The sequence below is a fragment of the Strongylocentrotus purpuratus genome, unplaced genomic scaffold, assembly GCF_000002235.5.
Source record: "Strongylocentrotus purpuratus isolate Spur 01 unplaced genomic scaffold, Spur_5.0 spur5_scaffold_18, whole genome shotgun sequence".
NCBI lineage: Eukaryota > Metazoa > Echinodermata > Echinoidea > Camarodonta > Strongylocentrotidae > Strongylocentrotus > Strongylocentrotus purpuratus.
In genome coordinates, this window is record NW_022145603.1 from 2,401,190 (window position 1) to 2,417,654 (window position 16,465).

At 36.4% G+C, this 16,465-nt stretch overlaps 1 protein-coding gene across 6 annotated transcripts in view; it reads right to left on the reverse strand.

Moving 5' to 3' along the window:
* The window catches only part of LOC574986 (liprin-beta-1), a 95,354-nt gene that overhangs the window by 40,186 nt on the left and 38,703 nt on the right, over positions 1-16,465 (reverse strand). For 4 of the 6 annotated variants that reach the window (XM_030989034.1, XM_030989029.1, XM_030989033.1 and 1 more), the window contains exons 5-14: positions 13,421-13,498; positions 12,521-12,634; positions 11,864-11,995; positions 10,830-10,892; positions 9,337-9,399; positions 8,560-8,622; positions 3,768-3,816; positions 2,928-2,989; positions 2,178-2,256; positions 1,500-1,597 (exon numbers count right to left, since the gene is read on the reverse strand). In XM_030989034.1, coding sequence (XP_030844894.1) covers positions 1,500-1,597; positions 2,178-2,256; positions 2,928-2,989; positions 3,768-3,816; positions 8,560-8,622; positions 9,337-9,399; positions 10,830-10,892; positions 11,864-11,995; positions 12,521-12,634; positions 13,421-13,498 — 801 coding nt within the window. The remainder of the gene's footprint in view (positions 1-1,499; positions 1,598-2,177; positions 2,257-2,927; positions 2,990-3,767; positions 3,817-8,559; positions 8,623-9,336; positions 9,400-10,829; positions 10,893-11,863; positions 11,996-12,520; positions 12,635-13,420; positions 13,499-16,465) is intronic. The other 2 variants (XM_030989031.1, XM_030989032.1) reach the window with 2 other exon arrangements.

A 16,465-nucleotide genomic window follows, 5' to 3' on the forward strand; every position in this document is an offset into this window, starting at 1 on the left:
CTGATTTTTGTCATTTGTCATTGAAAAAAGGCTTTGTGAAATGGGTCCCAGGTGCTGTGAAAAAACACAGATAAAGACAAAACTGAGTTCTAGACCTGGTGCTGTGAAAGGTCTAAGATAAATACAAAATTTAGTTCTGGACCTGGCACTGTGAAAGGACACAGACAAAGACAAAATTGAGTTCTGGACCTGGTGCTGTCAGAGGACACAGATAAAGACAAAATTTAGTTCTGGACCAGGCGCTGTCAGAGGACACAGTAAAAGACAAAATTGAGTTCTGGAACTGGCGCTGTGAACGATCACAGTAACAGATGGAATTGAGTTCTGGACCTGGCACTGTGAAAGGACACAGATAAAGACAAAATTGAGTTCTGGACCTGGCGCTGTGAAAGGACACATTAACAAACAAAATTAAGTTCTAGACCTGATGCTGTCAGAAGACACATTTAAAGATAATTTGTGAGCTCTTAATTACAGTATGGAGGAATATCTGTGAGCCAATAATTGTACTCCGTTGTAATTAGTGGCAGGACAGGAGAAGGGATGGATCAGTGTCCATAATGTGTGATTGACAGAACCAACAATATTATGAATGCAAAAAAATTGGTGCGGTCAGACTACCATTATCTGTTCGTTTTTTTTGTGGGAGGACACCATGATCACCACATAGTATTTTTGTTATGTTCATTATATTTTACTAGTGTCAATTCTACCGTCTCATACCTGTACAAAAGAAAAAGAAGATAGGCACTCGAGGAGACTCAAAATTGCCCTTGAGTTGTTATATTTTATTAATAATAATAATAATAGCTCACATCTATAATGCGCCTAATACTTTGTTTCTAGGCACGGAACATATTATTACCCCGGTCATCGGATTCAGGCTTACCCGCAACACAATGTATGCACATTTTCCACTCCCTGGGGAGCATTCCAGCTAGTCGCCATTTTACAAGCGCCACTTGCTAATCCAACCACATTAACTTTCGCATCCTACCGGGTACCCATTTAACACCTGGGTGGAGACTGGCAAACGTAGATCAATGTCTTGCCAAAGGACATTAGTGCCGTGGCGGGACTTGAACCACGGACCTCGTGATCCACAGTCCGGTGACATATCCACTCGACCACGACACCTCTTTTAAGTCTTTGCAGGAATCATTCTTTTCTGCCGACATAACATCTGCACATGTATACCTGAACAGAACAGGTTACAGGGCATGCAATGGGCAGGTTTGAACACTGGCACCCATTAAAGCCATATTGAACCGACTAACTTACTGCCCTAGCGTACTGTTTACTGCCTAGTACCATCTTGTGGTTAACTTAAATGTGTACCCAACACGTTTTTCCACATCGCAGACATAGGGCTTGATGCGAGAACTAACAACTAAAATGCATGGGAAGCAATGAGTTACGGGACCATACTGCTACAGCTGACCTGAGATGGTGCTGAGAGGGGAATTTGCAGTATAGTATGGCTTTAAGAGTGAACTTACGCTATCCTTTGATGTGTCTGTCTCTCCGGTAGCTGAGCTGGAGGTTGAGAAACTATCTGTTCTTTGGTTTTCAATGTCAAGCAGCATATCTATTTCAACTGAAACAAAGACATAAAAGAAATAGTAAAATTGAAATTGCGGCGGAATAGGGGGGGGGGGTTAATGTTTAATAATCATAGCTAACCACAGAAGAAGAAGGATATGGGAGGAAGAGGGGGTGTAAGAGGAAGAGAGGTGGTGTAATTCCCAATGAGAGAAAGAGGGGGTTTGCACATTACTTTGCCACCAAGATCAAGTAAACTATCTCAACATCTAGTAAGCTGCCACCATCTAGTCTTTATTAAGAGTGCTAGATTCTCTTCTCTTTACAACTGGATAATGTTGTAAAGAGATAAATACCAGACATGCTGGATCACACAACAAAGGATAATTAAATGTCTTAATTATTCACAAATTGTAAGACAGAAGGGCAATCCATGCAATCAGATATGACATTTGCCTGTCATCCAATTCTTTCATCCGAAAATGAAATCTATCTTGATAGTAATTAATGCTAAATTAAAAATATCATTATACCTAGCACCACCAACAAACAACACCCACCACCCCATCCCCCCTCAACCCCCTCCGTCCTCCCCCTCCTCCTCCCAAGAAAAAAATGAAGTGTAAATACTTTACCTCTTCCATTGATGGCTGCCATTTCCTGTACATGGTAGAACTTTGATAACCTCTGGTTCAAATCTTCTATCGTCTTGTCCTTAATTGGTAAAAAGAAAACAGGTACCGGTATGATTTACATATGTGCATGTACAGGTACACTGTACACTGTACACTGTTATAACTTCCATACAAAAACTACACAAAATACAGAAAACCCCAAGTACAAGCCTGCTTAAAGGAATAGACCAGTTTTGGAAACGCCCCCCCCCCCCCCCCCCCTCTCAAAAAATGGAATGGAAGCTCTTATTAACAAATCATGTGAAAGAATAATTTTTGACTAATACGTGATACAAATTTTGCTGGGAAACGACCTACTAATTGATATATTTGGTAAATTATTATATCGATCCAGTCTGGATAGATATCGCAAATTAACTTTAACATTGAACATTTGGTCATATATTGCTGCTTTTTTTGCAAATTTAGGTTGAAGTATTGCAATCTAAACCTCTGAAGGCAACATTGAAACAATATTGAATGGATATTTTGCACCCAAAACCATTGAACCGCAATTCTACCACTACCAGTCTTTACCTTTAAGGAAGAGAATAAAAGCATAGTTGGGCTTTTTTTCGTTCAAAATGGCACAAAATGGGTAAAATTAAATGAAAGTCTATTTAGAGACAAAAGAGGGTGAGGTGTGTGGGTGAAGTGATGCTAATGCCCTTCTGGCTCCAAACAGACAAAACAAATCAAGCTTATCCTCACCTTTTCTTTGTTGCCAGCTATCAGAGAATCTACAGCAATCTTTAGTTTCTCTTTTTCTACTTCTAAGTAAAAAAAGAAATAAGAAAAATATTATTTAAGCATGTAAATATTGCATAAATATCTCAAGGGAATCACTTCTTCTACAATATATGAAGAAACAAGAAAATAACATGTATTTGATAAAATCATCTTGATTTCCTACTTAATAAGTAAACAAGCAACAAGAAAAAACTTGTTGGAACTAAGGAAGTTAACTTGTTATATTACCATCTTGTTTTATCAAGACTGAAAACAATGAAAAACAAGAGTGTGACTGAATACAGGTACCCCATCCTAAGGTGAGTTATGTTATTTATAACGAGTTTCCACTGGGTTTGATCTTAAAAAGTAAGTCTATTGATATTACCATATTTCAATTTGTAATGTGATAATTACATAATAGGAACATACTGATATCACAATATCCATGCATGAAATCTAGGTCATTATCCTACAGGACAGCAACAATGGAGTGCAACAACAAGCGCTACAACCCTTAACATCGTATTACAAGATTCAATATTTTCTAAATGAAGACTATGAAAAAACTATTACTATCGAAACAAAATTGCCCTTATCAATTTACTTGTAAATATGCATATATACCTTTATCTAGAGTTTTTACTTTCTTGGCTTGGAGATAACGATATTAGAAAGAAGAAGAAGAAGAAGAAGAAGGAGAAGAAGAAAAAAACAAGAACAACAACAAGAACAAGAACAAGAAGGAGATTAAGAAGAAGGGGAGGAGGGATGAAGGAGAGAAGAAGTGGAAGAAGAAAAGGATGATGATGAACATCCTACCTTTATCTAGAGTTTTGACTTTCTTGGCTTGAAGATCATCAAGAAGAGCCTGGAAAGAATAGAGAAGAAAAATACAATTTCCACATTTTAATTCTACAATTTGATTACACATCACATATTCAAATGTCATCACATTAAAGCTGGTCCTCACGACCCATCCTCATCATACAAAGAAAGATAGATTAAAAAGCTGAAATATTCTGTTACAAAATCTGAGAAAACGTTCTGAAATTTAGGGATCACATAAGAGAGTCAATGCTCTACATAAAGAACATTTACGGTAGATATTGTCTGTGATGGGTAAGCTACCTATTGCTGTGCAGACAGCCTCATCTGTTGACCAGTTCAAGAAAAATTACTCAAGTTACATTTATTCTGCTAGAAATTACTTTATACCCAGCCTACATATACTTTACTGATCTCTGAGAAGTGTCTAACTTTTATTTTAAGTGGCCCAAACATTGAGGAGCGTGTGTGCAGTGCTTCGTAATTGCAAGGAAAAGGCGCTATATCAAATATCTTTTGGATTGGATTGGATTGGATTCAATTGATAATGCAACCACAAGAAAATACAAAATTAACACAATTCTCTAAAACATAGCATCTCAAATCATATCATTGTTTCTCAATATCAATGAGATAGCTACGCAATATTTTTTTTTCTTCATTCAAATGTGTTCCTTGCAAAACAATAATTAGACATCAATTATGTAAACATGAAAAATGTATGAACCCCGATAATTGAAATTTAAATTCATTTTAAAAGAAAGAGAATTACAGAAAAAATATAGAACTTATGAGATGTGTACCATGCAAATCAGGAAATGTAAGTGTGACAATTTTGGGTCGAAATAAAATATATAATCACTGAATCCAAGAAAACCAAATAATTAAAGACCCATTTAAACAATAAAATAAAATAAAGCAAACCATGTTGTCCTTTGAAAAAACATGAACGTAAGTTTTGAAAAACAATTAAAGAAATGAATGTATAAAACGTCAAATAAGTCTCAAACACACTGAGAAAAAAACATTCAAAAAATTTCATTTTCATATAGAAAGAAAATTTGTTTCAGAGGGGATACCATACTTAAATAATCACAAGACATAGAGAGACTCAGCTCCATGCATGAATGAGATTGTAGAAGTGATACTGTATGTCATCCATTCAAATCACTCATGCTGGTAATAAACACTCCATGTCAGCAAACAAATTAATGCGTTCTTGTACGCCATCCAGCTGCAGTCACTATTAAACATTTCAATATCTATGAAATGTCACGTTATAACATTGTCCTGCTTATTTTAATATAATTATATCTAAATGTATCACTATTAATTCATTATTTTCTAATGTTAATAGTATGTTGTATTCTGCACTACTTCAATCAATAATAAGAAATATATGTATGACTACTTTTTTCTTTAAATAAAACATTTTTCATTTGAATCAATTGCTTGATTTGTGAATAAACAATAAGCCTGTAGCAAAGGCTTACAATAACTGCACATATCACTATGAATATGACTGACAAAGAAAGCGGACAAAATATACAGTTCCTCAGGTAGACAAAGGAACATCCCTTCACTGCTATTATGTACAAATGTGTAGAACAGGTAAATATGCATGTGACACCTGTTCTACACATTTTTACATAATAGCAGTGAAGGGATGTTCCTTTGTCTATCTCAGGAACTGTATATTTTGTCCGCTTTCTTTGTCAGTCATATTCATAGTGTATGCCTGTTCATGAAATCAGTGATTATCTATATAAACTAAATTGACAAAATAGATGCTCTGCGGTGTAAAAATGAATATGACTGCAGCTGTTACAAGTAAGACAAAAATATAGTAACATTTTCATTCAAGGAAATATTTCCATATCTCTACAGCAGAAGCCATACCAAGGGGTCAATCAGCCAAAAATACCTACAAGAAATGCAGTTAGTGGGACCATAATACCAGGTCTATGTTAGTGGACACATACTTAAGGGAAAATTAAAGTGCAAAAACATCTAAATTATGTCTTTGGATGGGTGTTTAACATTTCATTGCAGAACATTGAAGTTTATAGAGTAAGAGGCAATTTTCTATACCAATTGTGTAAATTAAAATTATTTTCTGGGTATAACTTTTCATCTTTTTCTTTCTTCTCTTCTCTTTTTCCTATTCTCTCTCTCTCTCTCTCTCTCTCTCTCTCTTCTCTCTTTTTCTCTCTCACTCCTTCACTCACTGACTCCATCTGTGTCAGTCCATAATACAATCTCAACTACAATTATTACCCAAAATTTTGATTCCATCTCTGCTGTGCTAAAAAAAGGCAATTGTACATGTAAAATATTGTGCTTGGTTTTTAGCAATAAGTTGACATATAAATCAGTCAAAGCATTTATGCAGCACTTTCTACATTTCAAAGTTTAAATGCAGGAGGGAGCCTTGATGTAAATCTGAATTTACACAATACATGTATTTATCATTTTGAATTTATAATCTCTCCTTTAGATTGATTGATGGTCTGTTTTAACCAGACAAAAATAATAATAACAATAATAATAATCTTTTAAATTCCACTCCAAATTGTATTAAGTTAAACCGCAATTGGAAATTCTTTTGGCCCAATTGATCGTGAGCCCGGCAGCCACTGAGCAGCGCCAGATCAACGTTGCTCTATCCCTTATTATTGAACGCCAAACAAGGTAGCAGCAACTCCTGTCTTTTAAAGTCTTTTGGTATGACGCGGCCAGGGTTCAAACCCACGACCTCCCGGTTGTCAGGCGGACGCTCTACTGACTGAGACAACACACCGGTATGTGTATGCTAGTAGATAAGCACCCATGGGTCGACGGCTGTAAGACCTCTCTGAGAGACTTGGAAATGAGGATTAATGCCTTACGAAAGAGCACTAGCGCATTGACTTAGTTTCGACCCCGGGATATCCTGATTTCGAGATCACTGCTCTACCATTAAGCCATTAAATGAACTGTCAAGATGACGTCATTATTTGTTTCTTATGTTGTACTAAGTAGGAACCTACATGTATCTCTACTAACTCTGCTAATGAAAATATATTGAATGTTCAAGGACTTGACATTGTTATCTATACATTTTAAAGAACTACAAGGGTGACATAATTATGGTTCTCTTTTCTGTTGTTATTCTACATGTAACTAAGCACCTAATTCTATTGCAAACCAACAACTAAGTTAAATGTACATCAACTTGACTTTACAATGTCTACTTTTATATCAACTATCACTTCTACAATTATTCTAAATAAGCACCTAGTAAACCTAGCTTGCACTTCAGTGCAAACCAAATAATTGTTAAGCTCGTATTTGCCGTTGACATAATATTTTACATATAGAGTAGTATGTTATAGCGCTTAGAGACTCCGGTGGTAAGCGCTTTATAAGCACCGTTTCTATTATTATTATTATTGTCTAGTACGAAGCAGAATTACAAGTTTAACAGATCTCTAGTTTGTAATTATCCTTATTTCAAAGTTTGAACTATTAAAGCGCAAATACTCTTTGAAGCTGCTTCACCATAATTTTGAATTTGAATCAGATTTTGCTTGAGAGTGTATTCATGACTTACTGGGCGCATAGGCAAACGAAAGAGGTGCCTCTTTGGTTTGCGTGGTTTCTTCTAGAAGTGGAATAAAAAACTGAAATTTGAGGGACTCAAGAAGGAAGTTTACTTATAAAAATCAAACTTTTAATAGGGATGTAATCAAGTTACTATCCCCGGCATTCTCAATACTGAGAAAAATCATTGGCACAGAGTTTGATATATGTCATTAAAACCTGATGCCATAAACTTCCTGCATTAGTTGTAAAACAAGAAGATACTTGTGGTGGACTTTACATCATCTTTAGCTTATGACAAACAGAACAAAGGCTACATTGGCATGTTACCAATCTGCCCCTTCCCCCAATGCTCCATAGGCTACGGGTTCCTTCTCAGGTTTACACAAGCGCTCATCAAAGTAATCCCAGCTTTAGGGTACATTGAATTACATCTAACAGTATGGAGAAATGAATTAACATCTTGAACCCAAAACAAAAACAAAAACTACATGTAGATAGGTAGGCCTAATGACAAACTAAAACAAAATTGGTGGATAATGCTTTTGTCTCCCAAAATAAAAAAATTAATGACAAATTCATAGGTGATTACCGCTTCAATTAGAAACAAGCCCCTACATGACTTTCTGTTCACTCCTATAAAAACGCATGTACAAGATAATATCCTTGCCATAACTCTTCACTTGGCCCGTTTCATTAAAACCTGTTACCAATAACAAGTTTATATCTCTTATTAGCTACTCAATTATTGCATTTGATTGGCTGAGAGCAAAATTGTCAGGAATAGAATTTTAGCACTTGTTCTTGATAACAAGTTTTATGAAACCAAGCCAAGAATGGTTAAAATAAATACAAACAAAAAGATAAGTGGATCGTTCACAAATGACGCAGCAAACCATGGCAGATTTTCTTTTTCTTCCTTTTTAAAATTGTATATAATCACAAATGGCAAAATGGGATGAAAGAAAATGCTTTGCGCACATCAAAAGTCCTACGCCCACTCGCTATCTGTGTGATGTAAGATACCAAAGTGTGAAGCGTATAATGCTTTGTTCGTTACAAGAACAGAAAACCTGCCATGATTTACTGTGCCACATGTGGACGGCCCTTGAGAAGAAGTTTCATTCATTAAGAGAGTTAAAGGGTGAGTGAAAGCACGGCATTCCAGGGTGTGCACATTCCGAACACAAGAGGGCGCACTCACATGGCTGTAGCGCAGACGAGCCTTGAGCTCTGCTGTCTCCGTCTGTGACCTAACTAGCTTGACCTACCAGGAAGGGGTAGCAATTGTGGGTAATGACATTGCTTCATGTTAAGCAACATCTTTATTTCAGATTGTAAATATACATGTAGCTTATCCCTCAAAATATATCACATCTAGCCTTGTAGCATGCATATATACAGTCAAACCTGCTTCAGTGACCACCTGTCTACAAAGGCCACTTTTGGTGTTTCCCTTGGGCGGTCGCTATAGACAGGTTTTGACTATATTATCATACTGCATGTCTGTGACTAAATAGTAGAATCATATGACAAAAATGATGTCTCTTTGCCTTATAATCATGAATTTAGCTCTGATTGTGGAAGCAATTGATATCTGTGCTATGGAAATTGTAAGTCTATACAAACTGATCTTTTCTGCATGGCAGAATTAGGAAATGTAAAGTGTCAGGTTGGTAAACTTGATCATCATTTATAACGTAACTCAAAAGGTAGAAGAAGTGAGGAAGGATTTAATACCAGTATATTTGTACAGTGTATAGCTCTCTAACTAGTTTAGTCTTTATACAGATCCTTCATTTTGAGATTGTGATAACTTTGGACTACGGTATAAAAAGGATCCATGAATCTTTTGAAGTTGAACTTTGTAGGTGTCTTCAACGTCCCTGACCCTAAATGTCAAACCAAATGCTTCCATGTTTCACAAGATCACATATGAACATTTCTTAATCAGAGTATCATAGTGTGTTGAATACCATACCTGCGTTTCCATGTACTTCTCCTGCCATTTATGACATTCCGTTTGCAGTTCACCAACGATTTTCTGTAAGGAAATAATAAATTAATCATTTAAAAGGGAAAATCTGCACGGTTTAGTCCATATATGACTACAATGTAAACCTGAGACTCGGTTTAAGCTCTTTCTAAATTGGGTTTAACAAAGAAAGTTAATCTGAGGTCTAAGTTTTCTTTTGTTAAACTTGATCTTAGGCAAAGACTGTCAGGTTGAACTAAATCAGTAGAATAATAATAACAGGGATGCCAGTTAGAATTGATCAGAGGGCCAGAAAATCACCTAGAATGAGCTATTGTGTACACAAAAAAGCCTGAACCATGGTCTGAAAATAACTTGCCAGGGCCTGAATTGAGACTATTGCCTGAAAACTGGCATCCCTGTAATAATAATACATGTAACTCATATAGCGCTAAATCCACTCTGTAGAGTGCTCAAGGCAGAGGTAAAAATAATTCAGAATTAAACAGAAGCATTTTTGCATGTTTTTTAAAGGAGTCAGAGGTTATACACTTGTTGATGTCTTCAGGAAGGACATGTCAAATTCCTCAAAACTTTCCTATATCAGCAAAAGTGAAAATACTGACTTCATTGGAGGGGTGTGCACCTGTGAGTGTTATTAAAGCCCAATTCCACTCCAAAATTAACTTACCGGTACTTTAGAAGCAGAAAAATCAGACTAACCCATCAAAAAAATCTGAGCAAAATCAGATAACTAATAAGAAAGTGATGAATTTTTAATGACATTAAAAACTTTGAAAATCACTAGACAAATTGGCAACTCACTCATGAGTCTGTGACGTCATGTCCTCACTGTCCACTAATTATTTTCTTTATATTGATGATATAAATTTCCTATTTTCTCCTTAAGAATCTTATTTCTTCACACCAGCATCCAAGTTAGATTAATAGTAATATGCTTTTGTGTGGATGCACTAATATTGAGTAATTTTTTCCAGTTAAATCATGAAAAATATGAATTTTGATAAATTATTTATATAAAAATCAATAATTAAGAATATATAATATTTAGAAAATAGTATAAATTCTTCAAAGTTCATAAAAGATTTTGTGAAATGTCATGCACGCAATATGAAGCATATCATATAACCTGGGCAAAGGCATGGGGAAATCAAGTTTTGGGGAATAAAAAGGGAAATTAATGGGATTCAACCATATAGGGCAATTGATAAATAGTAAGGACATGACGTCACAAACTGATAACAATCCTGGCAATTTGTGTTGTGATTCTCATTGTTCCATAGTTTTACATACTTTTTCAAAAATTCATAACTTTCTTATTAGTTATCCGATTTTGCTCAAACTTTTTTTGATTGGTTTGTCTGATTTTTCTGCTTTTATTGAAAGAAAGTTATTTTTCGAGTGGACTTGTCCTTTAACAGAAATAATGGGGTGCCATATGAATGCTGCATTATAATGCACAAGGCTTTAATACTGACCTGACTTTGTTGATATTTTGACATCAACTTGTTCATCTCGTGTTGCTGCTCCTCAATCTTGGACTGCATACAATAAAAAAATACATGCACAAAGATAAAGCGATATTGAACTGGTGAACTTTCTGCCTACTGTTTATTGCACAGCGCCATCTCATGGTAAATTTACCAACAGTGTGTATCCCAATACCTAATTCCCTCCACCCAGACAGAAAACTTGATGCGAGAACCAACAGCGCAGCTAGGTAAGCAGTGAGTTTACGGGGCCATCCTGTTACAGCTGACCTGAGATGGCGCTAGAGGGGATTCTAGTAAAGTATGGCTTTAACTCCACACATTAAATATCTGTTGATCTATAGATGCACAATATACTACAGTGTACCTTCTCCTTAGCATACTATTAGTACACAATGCAGAGTAAGTGTTAAATAAAAGTGCATACAAATGTTTGTAGACAGAAAACTTGATGTGAGAACAAACAGCGCATCCAGGGAAGCAGCGATTTACGGGACCATGACCTTACTGCTGACCTGAGATGGCGCTAGAAGAGATTTTGCGGTAGTGATTCTAGTATAGTATGGCTTTAAATTGGAGGTGTCGTGGTACATTCACTTGACTCAATCCAATCACATATTCCACTTTCCAATGGATGACAATAGAAATAGAGAGCAACATATTTTGCTGCCGTGTATGAAGGTATATGGTAGCAATGATGAAACACCAGGAGTGGCACCAAGTGATGGACATGAGTACTTAATGAGAAGCCACTATCATCATTATTATCCCAAGATGATATATGCACTATGCTTTTCATGAAAGGTAGCACTGACGATTGTTCTACTATGATGTAATTTTGAACATTTCCTTTTGTTTTACAGATTACTAAAAATCCCAATGGTGCAAAAATGGCAATTGTAGCCTTTTCATAAATGCAATCCCCTTTATCATACTTTGCGCTATGCATACTTTGTAACGTGATACAAGTACATACATTTAAACAAAATTAATCTTCATTATGCCATCTTTTAAGTACGTACCTCGGCCATGATAGCACGCTCTCTGACGACAAGAGTCTCATTCTCCACAGAGTCTAGTCGAGCCTTGAGTTTAGAAGCCTCTATAGCATAATTCTGTTGGCTTTGTTCCAGTTCACAGTGGATTTCAGACTCCTACAAAGAAACGAATGGGAATTGATTTAATACCAGGGGAAATAACAGAATATTATTTAAAATTCTTTCATGGGTTGCTATGACATGGGGAACTTTCTTGGACATGAAACTTTGGCAAGTTCCATGAATTATCTGGACAAAATGATTGAACTAAATTGTTGAATTTTGACACTTCATTTTGACAGTTTCTGTTTTCAACTTCCAGCGAGTGAGAAGAGCCTCGGGTGAGTGGGTGGGTGAATGGGAAAGTGAGTGGGAGAGTGGGTGAGTGAGTGGTTGGTTTAGTAAGTGGGTGAGTGGGTGAGTAAAAAACTGAGAGAGTAGGTGAATTGGTAAATGTTGAATAAAAAAATACTGGACCTAAAGGCCTCTAGTCGTAATCTACAGATGCTGGAAGACATTCAGTTCACAAAATACATCCCAAAGTAATATTCCCTGTCTCCTTGCACAATTTAAAACAGATTAACTACCCCTCTGACTCTGAAAAGACAATTTCATGGAATGTGTACATAATTTGAATAATACCTGAAGTAACTTAGTCTCTGAATCAGCCAACTGTTTACTTTTCTTTGCGCAGGCATACTCTAGTTCTTCTATCTTCTCGTTCTGGGCCTCAAGCTGATCTGTCAATACATTCACCTACAAATAAACAAAACAAACAAAATCATGGTATCAGGATCAACTTCTAATGTGAATGTTATTACACACAAAAACGGTACCACAGTATAACTAGGTGGGGCTCATGCACTGATGATTAGCCAGATATCAGAGTTTTGTAAACTACTTTCTTTGACCAATATTTCTTTTGACAATAGAGTACCGAAGCTGTGACATCATACAAATCTATTTTTAGAATTTCTCAATTTTGTCTTCATTTTTCTTAATGGTTAGAAGCCAGAGCAAATAACACTCAGTTCCTACGGGGAAGTATTATTCAGATGATCATATCTCAGCCAATGCTTAACATATTCAATCAGTTTTCGAAATTTGGATATTATTTTTAATGCTCTTTCGGAAAATGAAGAAAAAATTGAGAAATTCTAAAAAGAGATTTTTGATGACGTCACACTTCACTACTCTATACTTCCTTCATGCATGGGCATATGCCTCTTTCGCACTACGATGATTCTCTATAGAATGTTTCTTCTTCATTCATATTGATTTCCCCTAGTGCGAAGAGGCTTAATATTTAAAGCCATACTGTACAAGAAGCACTACAGCGAGATCTCCTCTAGCGCCATCTCAGGTCAGCTGTAGCAGTATCGTCCTGTAACTTGCTGCTTCCCTAGCTGCACTGGTGGTTCTCGCATTGGGTATAGGGTTACGCACTATTGGACAGTTGACCGTTAGATGGCGCTGTGTTATAAAGAGGACGTTAGGCCAGGAAGTTCATCAGTACCATATAGGTTTAAAACTTAGGTCTACCTGGAGTTGTAAGCTGTCTTTGTCTCCTTCAAGTCGCTTCATCTTTTCATGAGACCCTGGACTGGTTGCAAGCTCCTGCTGTAAGAACAAAACAAAAGAGAAAAGAATAACAAATTATTAATATTTTTTTTGGTAAAGTACTTTAGAATTGCAGAACTTGTCAAATATTTCATAGTTATTTATTATTATTGTATCAAATGTAAAGCGCATAGAAATGTTTATAATGCGCTATAAAATTGTAACATATTATTTCATTATTATTATTATTATAAATGAAGTTCTTTTCAGGAACAGTTTCATCTGTTTATAGCCAGGAGGGCATTTACGCTGTGTTAAGTTATATGAGTAAACGCCTATCTGAGTCCTGACAGACAGTTTTATAATTTTCTTCATGAACAGAGTATACAACGATTAATGCTACAACACAATTTCCACACGTAGGTTCACCATAAAAACTAAGCAGGGGTTCTTTAATATAACAAAACAGAAATGAACATACCTTTTAGTGGAACTTATTTATGTTTTGTTTCTATTCTGCTTATGTCGCTTTTATGTTAATATTGTAGTGTAAGGACCCCAAGGAAGAACAGTAGTGTTCTATAAACAATGCTGAATTGGGCTTTCCACCAATTTTTGTCTACCGGTATGTACATGTATAAATATTTCATTTTGCATATTTTACTATGTATAATATTTTTATCCGATTTCGGAAATAAAAACAACAACAACAAGTGGTTAACAAATAATACTTTGTGGATAAAATGCACTCACACACCATGGAAACCTACAGAGTACATCAAATTTTTAAGACAAGCTGTCATATAATTTCAGAAAGTCACATAGAAGAGACTAGAGTCACTTACATGCACATACAATGTACATGTACATGTAGGTGTAAATGCATGTTCCAACAAAAAAAGAAAAAGCAGCAGCCAATTCGCTTAGGTTTAATTCTTCTACTATGGATGATCGAATGATTCACGCATGATATCACCTTCAATTTGTAATGATTCTAAAATCATCTTAATTTTTCATCTTTATGTTGTTGTCAGTATGTGAAATGAATACATTATAATGCACTGCTTGTAAAGGGCAAGTTTAATTCATTCTTAGTTTCTTGATTTATCACACGAGAAGGGGGTTCCACTTCCGTGCTATTTCATATTTTATATCTTCCAAACAAATACAATTTTTTTTAAACATACAAATGCTCAATCTTTTGACAATTATTTCCTCTATGGCATTTCAGGTGTGCATTCACTACAGAGGCTTGAAACTAATTGACATTAAAACTGTACATTTTATAAATAATTTGGTACCTCCGTGCCAAGATTTCCTAAGGTTCTTCTAAATTCCAAACAAAATAACAAATGTCACATGAAGAAAAAAACAGGGCAAAAATAAAGTGAAGCAGGATGGGGCGAAAAGGGAATCAAGGTTATTTGGCCCAAAGGAAAGGAGTTATACTGCAGGTACATGTACATGTACCTTTATATTGACTTTGAATAAAATATGAACAGGAATTATATCAAGAATAATATTGGTGGCTTGTTATAAAGTGCATGTGTCCGTCATGCCATGATGCTCCTGGGCCCGTTGCATAAAACTTACCATTGATGGTAAATTTGCCATCAATGTTGACTACCATGGTAACAGGGCTCAACAGCCAATCAAAATCAAGGTTTCCATGGTAGTTGCCATTGATGGCAAAGTTACCATCAATGGTAAGTTGTGTGTAACAGGCCCCTGGTGCCCCAACATTACTACCCAAGACAAGATGGGAAATAATAAGCCCTCTGGTATATTGGCTATCCATTACACCTGGGTGGAGAGTGGCAAATGTGGATCGATGTCTTGCCAAAGAATGTTAGTACCGGGCTGGGACTTGAACCCTCAACCATGATTGAAAAATCAAGAGAATGAACCACTATACCATGGTACCTACAAGGTAGAATCTGAATACAAATAATATCAACTCTCAAGAGAGCGCACTTGATGGGTCTGCCTGGTATATAGACTAGCTGTAGGAAATAGGCATATGGCGATCTCATCATATCTGAATGAAGTCCTTGTCAGAGATTTGGACAAAATTAGAGAGGATCTCTCATCACTAGATATAATGCCTCGTTGCCTCTTATAATGAGCACACCAGGCCCTAGCGTTCACCTGCATTCACACATGATATTAATCACGTTTCCAGATGCTACATGAACACAACAGCGCTGATACTAATAGCCCTAGCCCTAATAAACGCCCTAGCCACACCTACTGACACCAGCCTATTACACCAAGGAGGTATTACAACTCCTTTAAGTCTGACAACAGACAGGTCAAATTATCATATATATAATGCACCTCCAATTGTCAGTTTGGAGTTGGTTTGGACCTTGGCTTGGTAATGTGACTGAGATACGAAACACAGACGATGCTCAACATACACAACTGATGGCCCGTGATCATTTTGCCCCAGCTACTGAAAACAGTTCCTCAGTTTCAAAACAAAGTTGAACAGATCTTTTTGAGCAATGCATGACGATTCAGACTCTCGTTTCACTGCTGTTCTCTTTTACTTGTGCACCTTAGAACAGAAGTTCTCTATAGGCCTGTCCTCATCAGCTCCAGATTGCCAAATATCCCGCTATTTTCAGACTCAAGATATTATCCGATGCTCAAAATCGCGTCTGCACCAAACCGATACGCTCATCACAAACTAGCTCGAAAAATAATCTTGAGATTGACGCATGCGCACTTTAGAGACCGGCTGTACGACCAGTGTACCCGCGTTGTAAAACATAAAACGTAAACAAGTACTGTACCGGCGGTGCATGCATGCAGCCCAGGTTAGAGCATGTGCAACGAGCTATTTTATTTACAAACACAGAAATCGGTGTGCATGATGGGATCGAGATATTTCACTCCGTACTTCGGTATGATGAAAATGGGCGCAAACTATCCCGCTATTGGGGAACTAGCGGGATATTATGCAAACTAGACCAAGATATCTTGGTATATTGTCCCGACCAAATTTCCCGCTAATTGCCACTT